Here is a 12,126-nt window from a genome sequence, read left to right as displayed (position 1 = left end):
ATTTGTAATGTGGTAAGGCTTTAACTAATCAACATCGGTTAATCCGAATCTTCGCCTAATCCGGACATTTTTTTGGTCCAAGCGGGTCCGGATTAACCGAGGTTTAGGCCTTAAATGTTTTTTTTTTTGTAAATCCAAATCTTTAAATCTACTTTTAATGAATTGCGGTGATTGAAAAAAAAAATCTCCCAACTGATTACTGCAAATCATTGCGGTGCTCAGGCTTTAAATTTTAACGATTGTGAGTATAGCTTTGGATTATAAAACCCTTAAACCCAACTCTAATAGCCCTAGTTTCATTAGTAGATTGCAAAAATTGTGTATTTTAGTACAGCCCCTCGTACATAACAGTAGGCTACACATTCTTCAGTTACATACAGTACCGGATTAACCATTAGGCAAAGTAGGCACGTACCTACAGGCCAGTCAAAAATCCAGGCAACTTTACAACAACGATCTTTGTGACAATGATTTGGCAACACTGATAATTCTATTTTTTTAGTTGGCAACCCTGATTTTCGGGACACTTATAAAATGTGCCTACAGGCCAACAGACCCTTGATCCAGCACTGGTTACATAATATTAAGTGTATTAAACTTTATTTCGCTATAACGACACTCAAGAAAAAACACAATCATATGGGCGAAGCGTAGGTTTTCTTTTTTAGGCACTGATGATAAATTTTTGCATCATTTGCCCTTTTTTAAGCAAACATAACATAATTGAATTTACCGAATTAAACATTGTTAAAAAAACATAATTACTTGACTTTTTGTGTGCAAAAATTACAACTAATTTTACTCTTTGGCAGCAGCATGAGCTTTCAAAGACGGTTTTCGGTCTTTCATTCTGTTCATAAGACCAAGCCTTTCAGACATACGACGCGCAAACAAGCTACGATAATGTTCACCGGCGGTTTTCCCAAGTTTCTTGTGTCGACGGCCTAAATTAAGCAACATATTTAAGTTTTTCCAAGGGCCAAAAAATGCAAGAGTTTACATACAAATAGTATGGGCTCTTTGAAGATTGTTTACGTCACAAAGTATCGAACAATGACTGTTGTATGTGATAAAATTTGAATTGTGCAATTACTTAGCCATGCAAATTGCAAAGAAGTGTAATGAATTGAAAAGGTGATATAAAATGCAAATGAGGACATGATATACAGTTCACGTAGGTGCAGAGGGCTTAGCAATTAATGTAGCTTAAGCAGTAAGGACAGCTGTTGTCAGATAACGTCATTTGGGAATGAATGGCTCCAGTCAGCTGCTTTAGGTCAAGGCCATTAGCAGCTATAGTCCTGTCTCTGCCAAAACAGTTCACGCCCGTAAGTCACAAGGGGTTGCTGCTTCGCTCGTACTGAGTGTTGCGAATTTTGAACTATAATTTGGGCGTCTGCTCTAAAGTGGTGCTTACTAAAGAACATTATTTTTCTTGGATTTTTTTTCGATTCTTAAAATAAATACCTGCAAAATTTTGATTTCTTTTGCTGTTTTTAGATTCGTAACAGCGGCCCATTGGCAGGAAGTTTAAGTTTAGCTTTTCCGTTTGTAGGTTACTGAAACTGAAACGTTTGTAGGTTTTTTGTCCTTGTTTTACTTAATAAACACAAATCCAAATTCAGGGAACTCATAATCGTTTCATTTGAGGTTATAACTCCATTTTAGCTAATAAAATAAGAACCTTCAATCCCTTAGCTAAACTAAGCTTAGGAGTCAACAAAAAACCGTCAAATTTAAAGTAATTCATCGTCAAACATCATTAATTGTCCCCATAAAACGGTAAATGTGTGCACCCACTCTGTCTCTTTACAATGTAGGCTAAAAGTAATGCCGAATTCTTTGGTGTACAATGTCAGATTTATTTATAGATTGAAAACTACTGCAAATTTCAAAGTCAAATGTTTGGTTGTAATGATTTTTTTTTGACTTTTCATTGCGTAATTTAAATCAAATTTAAGCCAACAAACTTTTGAAGTAAATTCAGTAAACTTTAACACAACGACATGCTTTCAAACTGAATAATATGGATTAATTAGCATGATGACGATGACACAGGAGGTGATGACGTAGGAGATGACGATGACATAGGTGGTGATGACGTAGGAGATGATGACGTTACAGTTGGTGACGTTGATTCAGCTAAATGATATGAGATAGGATATATGAATGCAAAAAAAATATTAAATAAGTAAGGAATAAGTAAACATTTTTGGAAGCCCTTAGTTAAAGTGTTTTTCGGCACAAATCATATATTTAGTGGTGGAATTCAATTTTTGTCAGCCGGTTCTATCACAAAAATCATATTTTTCAGCCGGTTCTGTTACAAAGGTCATATTTTTCAGCCGGTTCTGTTACAAAAAGTCCATTAACAGTAACCAGTAATGCTAACCGGTTCGCTGATCTCATAAAATTTCGTAAGACGGTTCTAAAAACCCGGTGGGAACCGGCTGAATCCCACCACTGCATATATTATAGATTTTCTATTTTATTTTACCGGTTACCAAGAGTTCTAAGCAAAACTATTTTACCGGTGGGACTTTCCATGCCAAGGGCCGAATCCTTCTTACGCTTTTCACGTTGAATGACGTCGTCACGCAATGACATAATAAGGGGAAGTCTGATGTCGTAACGGTAACCACGGTAATTGAACTGTGTCGTGTTCAAGTGATAAAGCTTGTTTACCACGTCGCGGCCTGCAAGAAAATCACTTAATAGAATACTCGTTTTCGCGGAATTATTAGCAAATTTACCAATCATGTGGTTCACCAATTTTCCCAGCCTTTTTCGGTTGGCAAGCAGCGCCAGCAAATATTTGCGTTTCCATGTGATGTATTTGCAATCTGTCTCCGCTGTAATGGTCACCTGTCGTAAGAAATCAGGTAAATAAATGATGCACCGGTTTATACCGACTAGCACTGATTTGGAGCATGTCCCTTAGGATCTGTTGTTAACCCAAAGCTGTAAGTCGGACCAGGTTTTTAGGGCCGTTTTGGGGGCTTCAGTTTGAATAAAACGGACTTGATTTGAATCTGACTTTAGGCTACAATGGCTTGCTAAATCTACTTTCAGACCTAACCAGGGAATTGTTTGGAAAAATCCAGTTTTGGCCCTCTTGCATTTTGTATTGATCTGCACAGATTTTATGTAAACCTAACAATGTGGGCGCCATTGACTATTACTAACCTAAAGTTCAAACACGATGCCTAATACTGAATTTTCGTCATGATAACAATATATGAATTTGCACACACTTGTTTCGTAAATTAATGTTTCAATTAAACCGATTCGTAAAGTGCGAAAACGTTTCTGATCCTGATACTTGATGGCGCTATACAATGTAGCCTACCTTGTATGTGGATTTTGCGTTCGCTGTCAATTTGAGGGATTGCCACTCGGAAGAATCAATAAACTCGTTGGCCGTGATGTAGTGCAAGACTTTGTTGTCGCGCGAAACTCGTATTCTGAAAGAACAATTAACACCAACAGCATTCAGTTTATGCAGCTGGTTCGTAATTATGTGGCACTAGTGTAGTGTTTTTGTACTAGACTAAACCTGTCTTAAAACGGATTCGGTTAATCCGGATCTTCGCCTAATTCGGACAAAACTTGAGGTACAAATTATTTGTAATGTGGTAAGACTTGGACTAATCGACATCGGTTAATCCGGACACGTGTTTTGGTCCAGACGGGTCCGGATTAACAGAGGTTTACTGCAGTATTTACCATTTTATGTGCAGTATCGAAATTCATACAACAAATACAAATTACCACTCGGTTAAAGAACACAAAAAACTGAAATCATCATACTTTCCGGACACAAGTAGCGACAGTTTCTCAATAGGGGTTTTCCCTTCGGCTGCATAGTTGTGTCCTCTTGAAAGAGTCAACATCTCACAACCCTAAACAAACCAAGTTTATGTTAACAAGCGAAACGACACAGTAAACACCACGTGACCATCACAACCTTGCACGTGACCAGATCGACGAAAGTTTGGCGGGTGATTTCGAAGGGCAGGAACCTCATGTTGTAAATTGTCTGCATGTCGGAATCGAATATTTTTTGAGTCTGGCGATCTTTGTAAGCAATGTAAGCGACCTGCAAAGTACAAACGCGGCTCGTTTACCAGTGTTTAATGAGATATTTACACTCTGAGTCATTATTTTTTTAATAAATTTATCTAGCTAAGTAGCTATAACTTAGTTGCTGGACTTGACCTAATGTCAAACTGCCTCGCCACGCAACCGCGCTTGCAGGTTTAATAGCTTTTATAAATTGTCGGGTATGTTATTAAAATTTCGAGTTGTTATGTAGGGAAAATATGATTCAGAAAAACCGCTTGAATTACGCAGAGCAGTTGGTACATCCGGGAAGCTGAGTGTTGAAAAAATTGGTTCGAGTTATATTGGCTATTGTTTATGTTGAGGTGTATGAACTAATTACCCCTTCAAACAATTTACCTGTCCAACGTTGATGATAAATATAACCAAACTCCAGATAACGATATCCAGACCACAGGAATCAATGACACCCCAAATTGCCATGAAGAAGAACGCGCATGCGCAGAGCACGTGCGTGTAGAGCGCGGCGACCGAATTGTGACCGCTTCCCATGAAGGCGATGCACAACAAGACGCAGAAACACTGGAACAGGGAACCGGGCATGGACTGATACCACACACTGCATTCCAGCCACGTGTCCCCGCGTATCTCCGGCACCGTCGTTGTGCTGGCCACAGGTGACGTCACTGTAGGCATGACGCTTCTGTCCCCACGAGCCATGGCAACGGCTGGTAATTGTGACGTCATTTTTCTGATCTCTGTTTTTTTGCTGGAAAACGCCTGAAACACAAAATCGAATTGAATGAACCAGCGTGACTGGCAAATCACTTTCTGTTGTGAAATTAAGTTGTCAGTTGAGGCATTTTAAAAAGGGCGTTGCGGAAGGGAGAGGATTAATAATTCATTCTCGAGACGAAATTGAGCTGTATCGTCGCATAAATTATCGCTTTTGCATACCACGTAAAGTAATTCCGCTTCCAAAATTAGCAGCCTGACATTTTGAGGGTTACACACACTCAAAAATTATCACTTGAAACAAATATATGCCTGCCAACTTGTATCATTCATGTTTCACTGTTATAATACTATTGGCAGGTGCATATGATGGCTCAAATACTTCGTGAATTATTGATTTAAACAGATCTGAAACTTCAACCTGACGCTATAGATTATATTGAACAAGACGATATAAAATAACCTTCAATTTCGGAACTGAATTCAAACTGTGCAATAGTTCTAAAACTGATATTCATGTATATTAAACTCAACTCAACGTAAGAGGTTAACTAATTCTGTGTTTTTGAACCGCTGGGCGATGCTTTCATTCACTGTAAATATTGCCCAACTGTTTCTATGCAATAGCGTTGCTGTTTATTACAAACACGAAGATAGACTAAAGGCGCATACCTGGCGTACAGGCTGTAGCCTTATGTGATAAATGCCGATTGAGACCTTCTTGCAGTTACTTGTTGATGAGCTTCAAGCCTATTAACTGCTATCAGATTGTATCAGGGCCAGCATCCTGCAAGCCTTCGACGCCTGAGTTAAATATATCAAGTAATTTGCAGCTGTCACATCCAGCCTGGCTCGGTTGCAAAGGTCGAGCTGAGAAAGTAAAACGACGCTGTACTGAGGAGGCGAAAAGGTAGCGTTGCTGTTGCAGATATAATACATTGTTATCAGTCTCTATTGACGGGAGCGGGTTAGTGTTAGTTTTGCTTTGCGAGTTTTGAAGCAATCGGAATTTGATTCTTGTTTTTGACGCATTTAGTTAATGTTATGTTGTTTATTTGTGTGCTCTCAGTCTTTGTTATACTGTTAATTTGGATTTCCTTTGGTTGCATTATCGTGGTAGCAGCATGAATGGAACAGAATCAAGCTACTACAGTGACAACGCGGTAGAGGATGTTCCATATTTGCCTGGGAATTGTCAGTCATGGCTTCAACCTCAAAATCTGACGTTTCATGGAAGCATGGCATTATTCGCAGCTGCATTTTTAGTTCCAGTAACATTTAAGTACGTAAAACAGATAACTATTTAATTAAATATGTTTTTGATTGATTGATTACGAAATTTTGAAATTTGTAGGTACTACGTTATCGCGTTGAGATCGCTTTTGATTTTTGCTTTCGTTTTGCTGATGGTTTGGGACATTTTGTTCTGGTGCACATTTGACGTAGTCATCTGGGGAACGCTGTTTCTTGTTCAGAATCTGGTCCAACTTATTTACGAGTTTTATCAAATGCGCCAGGCTCGATTTCCAGCAGATTTAGAAGACGTTTACGTTGAGGTAGTAATTTCTGCTTGATTTTGAACATATAAATGTGTATTGTATTAATTTCAATTGGACAGAAAATACCTAACGGCCAGTACAAAACGTTACACGAATAACAAAGAATCAACATTTCTAACAAATTGCTGAATTTCAAAGTTTTTCATGCAGCTTCCAAATCTAAACATAAAAATAAAACTTATTGATGCGTAACGGCATTTGTCACGGTTGATTGCACAACGTGTTGTTGTTATTTTTTTCAACAGGTTTTCGAACCATTTAATATCACACGAAGAGAGTTTAAGGCTCTTACGAATCAAAATTGCAAGTGGGTCAATATATATCCCGGAGATAAGTATGCCGTTGAAAATCACACCACTGTGGAAGCAAGAGTCTCTTTGCTTGTTACTGGTTGGTATGTACAACTGTTATGTATTCTTATTTTGCATAATATTCATTCTTTGGGTCTAGTGTACTTTCTTGACCAAACGCAATAACTTCCTAACCCTATGACGTAACCTAACGATATTGATATGTAATAAACTGCGTCACAACCGGGCTACGTCACACACATAATGACGTAACTTTGACGTTAACTGAAAATGACTGTGTTGGCCTCTTTTTTAGTTGAAACACTGGGGAGCTATGTATATTTTTTAATTTTTGCAGTATGAGAGTCACATACAAGGGATTGTTTTTACACGATGTAAAGGAAAAACAAATGATTGATTCTGCTGAATGGGACACAACGAAATTGAAAAGAGGGGAAATGTTTCAGGTGGTTTCATCTACTTTAATATTCTGCATATGTTTTACTTCTATAGCACACTGTATACAGTGTGTGTTTAATTATGTAGTCTTGTTGGTATTTGTTTCTTGTGTACATTGCAAAAGGGCTTCGCTAAATGAAGCGGCCTACACAAAAGTGTATGCAATGGCCAGGCCTTAGTGTAAATGCAATCGCTAGTTTACTCATTTTACCCTTTCTCTTTTAAAGTAAATTGCAGATTTCAGAGTAGAATGTATAATTTTATTTCAGTAGTCCAGAAAAATACCAGATCCAGTGTCTGAAATCTTCCAATTAGATTTTATAACAATAGTGCAAATAAATAGTTAAATTCCTTAGAAACAAACATTAAACCATAGTATCAGTTAAGATGAACATAAATTCATAACTGGGATCAGCCCTGAAGCTGGCGATCCCCTACTACGAAGCTGACATGTGCAGCATACGAGGCAGGCAACGGTGCTTGTGATTCGACTTTCGGCGGATTCTCCACTGGGCCTGTGTAGCTCAGTTGGTAGAGCGCGAGTCCCGGAAAGACTCCTGTCGTGGGTTCGAATCCCACCGCAGGCTAGATTTTTCTAGCCTACGCCTTGCCATATGGTGGTGAATGCTTGGTGACCGGCTGATTCGGTATAGCGCCTTCAATGGGCCTGGCGTACTGTGATTTAAACCATAGTATGCATTATTGGTTAAAAAATTTATACCACAGCTGGTTTGCTTTATAATGTAGCTACATCTTATTATTTAAATGAGGCTATGCATTGTACAGTCTTTTTGGTACTGGAAGCAACAATATTTGTATTTATTTTTCTGTGCACACTATTCAGGTGTCAATAGAAGCAATTGATCGGTGCTTTTATTTGTGTTGGAATCGAGAAAAACTTCAATATTACCTTCAAGTCTTCCCTAAACTTCATGCTGCATTTGAATACATCAGGGGAAAGGATGTTATGGACAAGGTATGTAGTACAATGATGTTTGTTTGTTTCATTTTTATCCTTGGTGGGAGGGCAACTCCTAAATGCTCACAATGAGTCCGCCGTCGAGCTGTCTTGTTATATTGCAAGTCGGTTGATCATTTTTTTTTATTATACGACTTGGGCAGTTGGTGACTTTAATTTAATTCAACCCATCGGAACCACTGGGTTGAAGCAATGCTGCTAAGTTTCAACACAAGTAACCAAAATAGAATTAGAACCCATTACCTTGTGATCACAAGGCGGTTGTGCTCCAACTTGGCGGTACATGTGACACAAATACCCAGAAAGATTGACAACTTTTTATTGTTTTCAGTTATACCAAACATCAATGAACACAATGAGAAGGAGTCAATCTGCGAGTGGAGGTGCTGGAGAACGAAACCTCACTGCGATTGACATCAGGGAGGGATTAGTGCATGAGGATCCAAGTGTTATGTTTCAGTAATTAAAATGGTTTTGTGGTCAAAAGATTTTATATTCAGCTGCATGCATTTTACGTTGGGAAATAAAAATTGCCCAAAAGTTTATATACTCCGGCCTCAGAAACATAGTATCACTTGTCAAGATTTTATGTTCGTTTATGTGTACTAGTGATGGGACGATACCAGATTTTGAAGTGAGTACCGATGCCGAGTACCACATGTATATGATGAGTACTTAAGTGTAGTGTTGTACTTAGTTGTATATCATTAGCTAATTTATCTGCCATGGTCGGGCACACACATATGCCGAAAAATGTAATCTCCACATGATAGCAAAAAATATATACGTAAACTGGCGGAACTTTTTTCCAATTTTGTGCTGTCCAAAGCAAATATTGGCATAAAGTTGCCTCTATTCTTATGGTGTAAATCGGCCTTTGGTACTCGCACGTTGGTATCGAAAACTGAGTACAAGTATTGATACCACTGAAATCATTCGATACCGAGTACTCGTCCCATCACTAATGTGTACATAGCCCAGAAAGTAAAAAAAAATTGTCAGGGAAAATACACTAGCTACTAGGACATTTATATTTCCGTACACTACCATCACGGCATGCAGTGTATACAAATCCATCATTTGCCTCTGTGACCTCATAAACAGCGTCACAGTCAGGTCCTGTGAGTTCATGTACAATTTTCAAACTTTGACTTCTTTCGTCTGATGCCACCACTTTCATCAGCGCACATCTTCCATTGGCAAAACCAACCCAGAAGCTGGGCTGATCTTTACAAATATTAGACGGGTGCATGGAAAGAACATGAGATTCAGTGCTACTGTCTGTTAGGATTGGTGCACTAAGAAAAGAAAAAATAAACTGAATGGTTGTACAAGTTGCCTTCGACATTTTTAAATGTATACCTTGTTTCATGGAGGTCAATGATGTGTATTGTTCCGTTCTGGCAGCCCGCCGCAACTAGGCGATCGTTTATGAAACAACAGCAGTTTACAGGATTTTGTAGTTGCAAACTAAACAGTTGCTTTCTACACCCAACATGGTATCCTTCGATATTACCATTTTCACAACCAATTATTAAAAGTTTGTTTTCTGTTCCAACTTCCAATTCACCTGAAAACATAGAGTTCAAATAATGGATAAATGACCCGAAATTCGAGCCTGAACCCGAATTGTTTTTAAGAAGCCCGTTTGGACACGAAAGTTTGATTGACAGGCATCTCATAAAAGCCTGTAAAACGTACTTCTGTACAGAATATAAGTACAAATGGCATGTTAGGGCTGTTGGGCGTTCGGTGAAGTCCAGCAACTAGCTATCAAGTTGGGTAATTTGATCTGAAAAAATAACGGACACAGAACTTGTTTGCTCAACAAATCCTAAGCCTGAACCCGAAAAGTCCGGCCCGACTTACAATTCTGGATTACAATAATAGGACAAAACATTAATATGTGTTTTGATAAAAAAAAAACAGTTGTGTCACATACTTCTGGAATCAGTGTCTTCTATTTCACAAAAAAACTCTTTCGGTAGATCTTTATTTATTGTGGTAATGGAGCAGCAGTTGATCTCCTCTCTATCTTTAACTAAACAAGCGATTTCTGAGGCAGATCCGCAATCCCACAGACGTACTGTCCCATCTGCTGAGCAAGATATAATATTTCTTCCCTTGTCAACTATGGCAATGCAGCGGATCGGCCGTTTGTGGACACCACTGATTGTTCTGTATGGTAAAATGTGCATCAACTGAAGGGTAGCAGCTTAACAAATTTGCCAGAGAGCTTGTATGTTGGATACATGTGGCAGATATGCCTTGACAATAATAGCAATTGTTGGAACATTTGCGGGTTCACTACAAACAAGCTTTTATTGATTCTTTATGTAATGCTTGGTCTAAACCAGGGGTGGGCAACCTGCGGCCCTTCATTAAATCTTGTGCGGCCCGCAGAGATGCTTGGATTTTAAAAGTACTGGCAAATGAGTCCAATTATTACATATTTTTGATCTGATTAATGCGCCTGATGCTAGTTTTCTGCGATCTGGCAAAATGTGGCTAGAATCAAATATGAATTATACTTGTAGTTAAGCATATTTGGTAAGAAACAAAGCAAAATCACTTTGTGTGATGCACATGTGCGGCCCTCCATCCAATTTTGACATTTATAATTGGCCCTACAGTAAGAAAGGTTGCCCACCCCTGGTCTAAACCGTCCTCTAAAAATGAACAAATTATGATGATAACTTTACAAACAGTTTAAAATTTGTGCAAGTGGTACAGTAATGCAAGTTTGGGTTTTGCTCAATTTATTTTTTGAGCCGTGTCTGGTAAAACTGATGTACCTAGCACATGTGCCATCTTCTGCAGACCATATCTTCATTTGAGTGTCCATCCCACCACTAATAACAACCACACCAGATGGAAAGAAATTGCAACATTCTACTTCTCCAAAATGTCCCTCTAATTTTCTCTGACAGATAAATCAAGTGAAAACTTTAATTTATACTTTGCTAACTCATAATAGATTATATGTTAAACATTACATAACTGTGACCAAAAGTTAGCTACTCTGCAAAACGAGTGTCTTGTCCTGTTATTTGCAAGTTCTATTTAACCATTGTTTCTTTGATGTTTTCTCAAAAACGAAAAAAAAACAGTTAATGTGCAAACATAACCCATTAGGCTTTGGCATGTAATTAAAATTATGCAGAGTTGCAGACACATGGGCCATACTATTGACACAGCTTTACGTATACAAACTAGTGGTATTATTGTTTCACTTACCCTGACGCTACCCGACTTTGTGTCCCAAATAACAAGAGTTTCATCTCTTGAAGCAGAAACACCCAAACCTCCTCCTATTGATACATCCATTGCACCTATCTATAAAAAATGAGAATCTTTGTATCTTAACTATCTCATTACAACGTCCCACTATTACACAGCTAATTCCAATCATTTTTGTGCAATTAGGACTATGATTTTTTTATCAAGCAAAATATTAAGGTTTTGCTCACATTATTCATTTATCTTCAAACTTACATTGTTTTTGTGTATGTTACTGAAGACAGCAACAGGTGCAATAAAGTTGATTGTAAGACAATACTGTGGAAATGACAACGTTATTGAGTGTTTTTCCATCGTTTCAACTTTAAATCCTTCTGCCACTCGAATATTTGATTGTCCATCAACATTTGTGATATCACCATGAACAGTTGCGTTAACGGGATGTTTCAAGTACACCCAAGCTTTTCCATTATTCTGCCTAACATAGGAACATTTTACATAAAAATGTTTCTAGTATTTAATAAAATTTGAAATCAGTTCCAAACTCATCGTTATATGCTTTTACTTACCATAAAACTTCATCCCAATTTGATTGCAAAACCATAAATGGATTTCTTGTAACGTTGGGGATAGACATTATTTTGCGAAAATTGCATGAAAATAATTTTAAAAAACTTTTCAACAACAACACCTGGTAAGTCACGTGGTTATGTTGTCGTGCGAAATCACTGAAGCAAACTAAATTTCATTTTATTACATAAATTAATTTTTATCTTATAAATTAAATTAATTAGGTTATAGA

General features: G+C 37.9%; 3 protein-coding genes and 1 non-coding gene across 4 annotated transcripts; 2 read left to right on the top strand and 2 right to left on the bottom strand.

Moving 5' to 3' along the window:
• Positions 1–1,838: 1,838 nt before the first annotated feature.
• On the bottom strand, positions 1,839–5,085 carry LOC145232142 (popeye domain-containing protein 3-like). Its single transcript, XM_080096657.1, has 8 exons — positions 5,020–5,085; positions 4,462–4,842; positions 3,968–4,099; positions 3,811–3,902; positions 3,350–3,464; positions 2,754–2,865; positions 2,532–2,696; positions 1,839–2,142 (listed from the first exon to the last, which is right to left on the bottom strand). The coding sequence occupies exons 2-8, from the start codon at positions 4,807–4,809 to the stop codon at positions 2,036–2,038; spliced, it is 1,071 nt and encodes a 356-aa protein (XP_079952783.1). The 5' UTR covers positions 4,810–4,842; positions 5,020–5,085; the 3' UTR covers positions 1,839–2,035.
• A 699-nt stretch (positions 5,086–5,784) lies between these two features.
• On the top strand, positions 5,785–8,629 carry LOC145232141 (popeye domain-containing protein 1-B-like). The gene is made up of 6 exons (XM_080096656.1): positions 5,785–6,079; positions 6,152–6,353; positions 6,602–6,750; positions 7,005–7,113; positions 7,950–8,081; positions 8,416–8,629. The coding sequence occupies exons 1-6, from the start codon at positions 5,922–5,924 to the stop codon at positions 8,545–8,547; spliced, it is 882 nt and encodes a 293-aa protein (XP_079952782.1). The 5' UTR covers positions 5,785–5,921; the 3' UTR covers positions 8,548–8,629.
• Trnas-gga (transfer RNA serine (anticodon GGA)) lies at positions 7,619–7,692 on the top strand. Its single transcript has one exon. It is a non-coding gene; the product is annotated as a tRNA-Ser (tRNA).
• LOC145232140 (proteasomal ATPase-associated factor 1-like) lies at positions 8,388–12,044 on the bottom strand. The gene is made up of 7 exons (XM_080096655.1): positions 11,894–12,044; positions 11,580–11,802; positions 11,322–11,420; positions 10,880–11,007; positions 10,027–10,262; positions 9,447–9,654; positions 8,388–9,382 (listed from the first exon to the last, which is right to left on the bottom strand). Exons 1-7 carry the CDS (start codon positions 11,959–11,961, stop codon positions 9,097–9,099), a joined length of 1,248 nt encoding a protein of 415 aa, XP_079952781.1. The 5' UTR covers positions 11,962–12,044; the 3' UTR covers positions 8,388–9,096.
• Between the last annotated feature and the right edge of the window lie 82 nt (positions 12,045–12,126).

Source organism: Phallusia mammillata, chromosome 6 (assembly GCF_965637545.1).
Source record: "Phallusia mammillata chromosome 6, kaPhaMamm4.hap1.1, whole genome shotgun sequence".
In the NCBI taxonomy this organism is placed as follows: domain Eukaryota; kingdom Metazoa; phylum Chordata; class Ascidiacea; order Phlebobranchia; family Ascidiidae; genus Phallusia; species Phallusia mammillata.
This window is presented reverse-complemented; position numbering and strand designations above follow the sequence as displayed.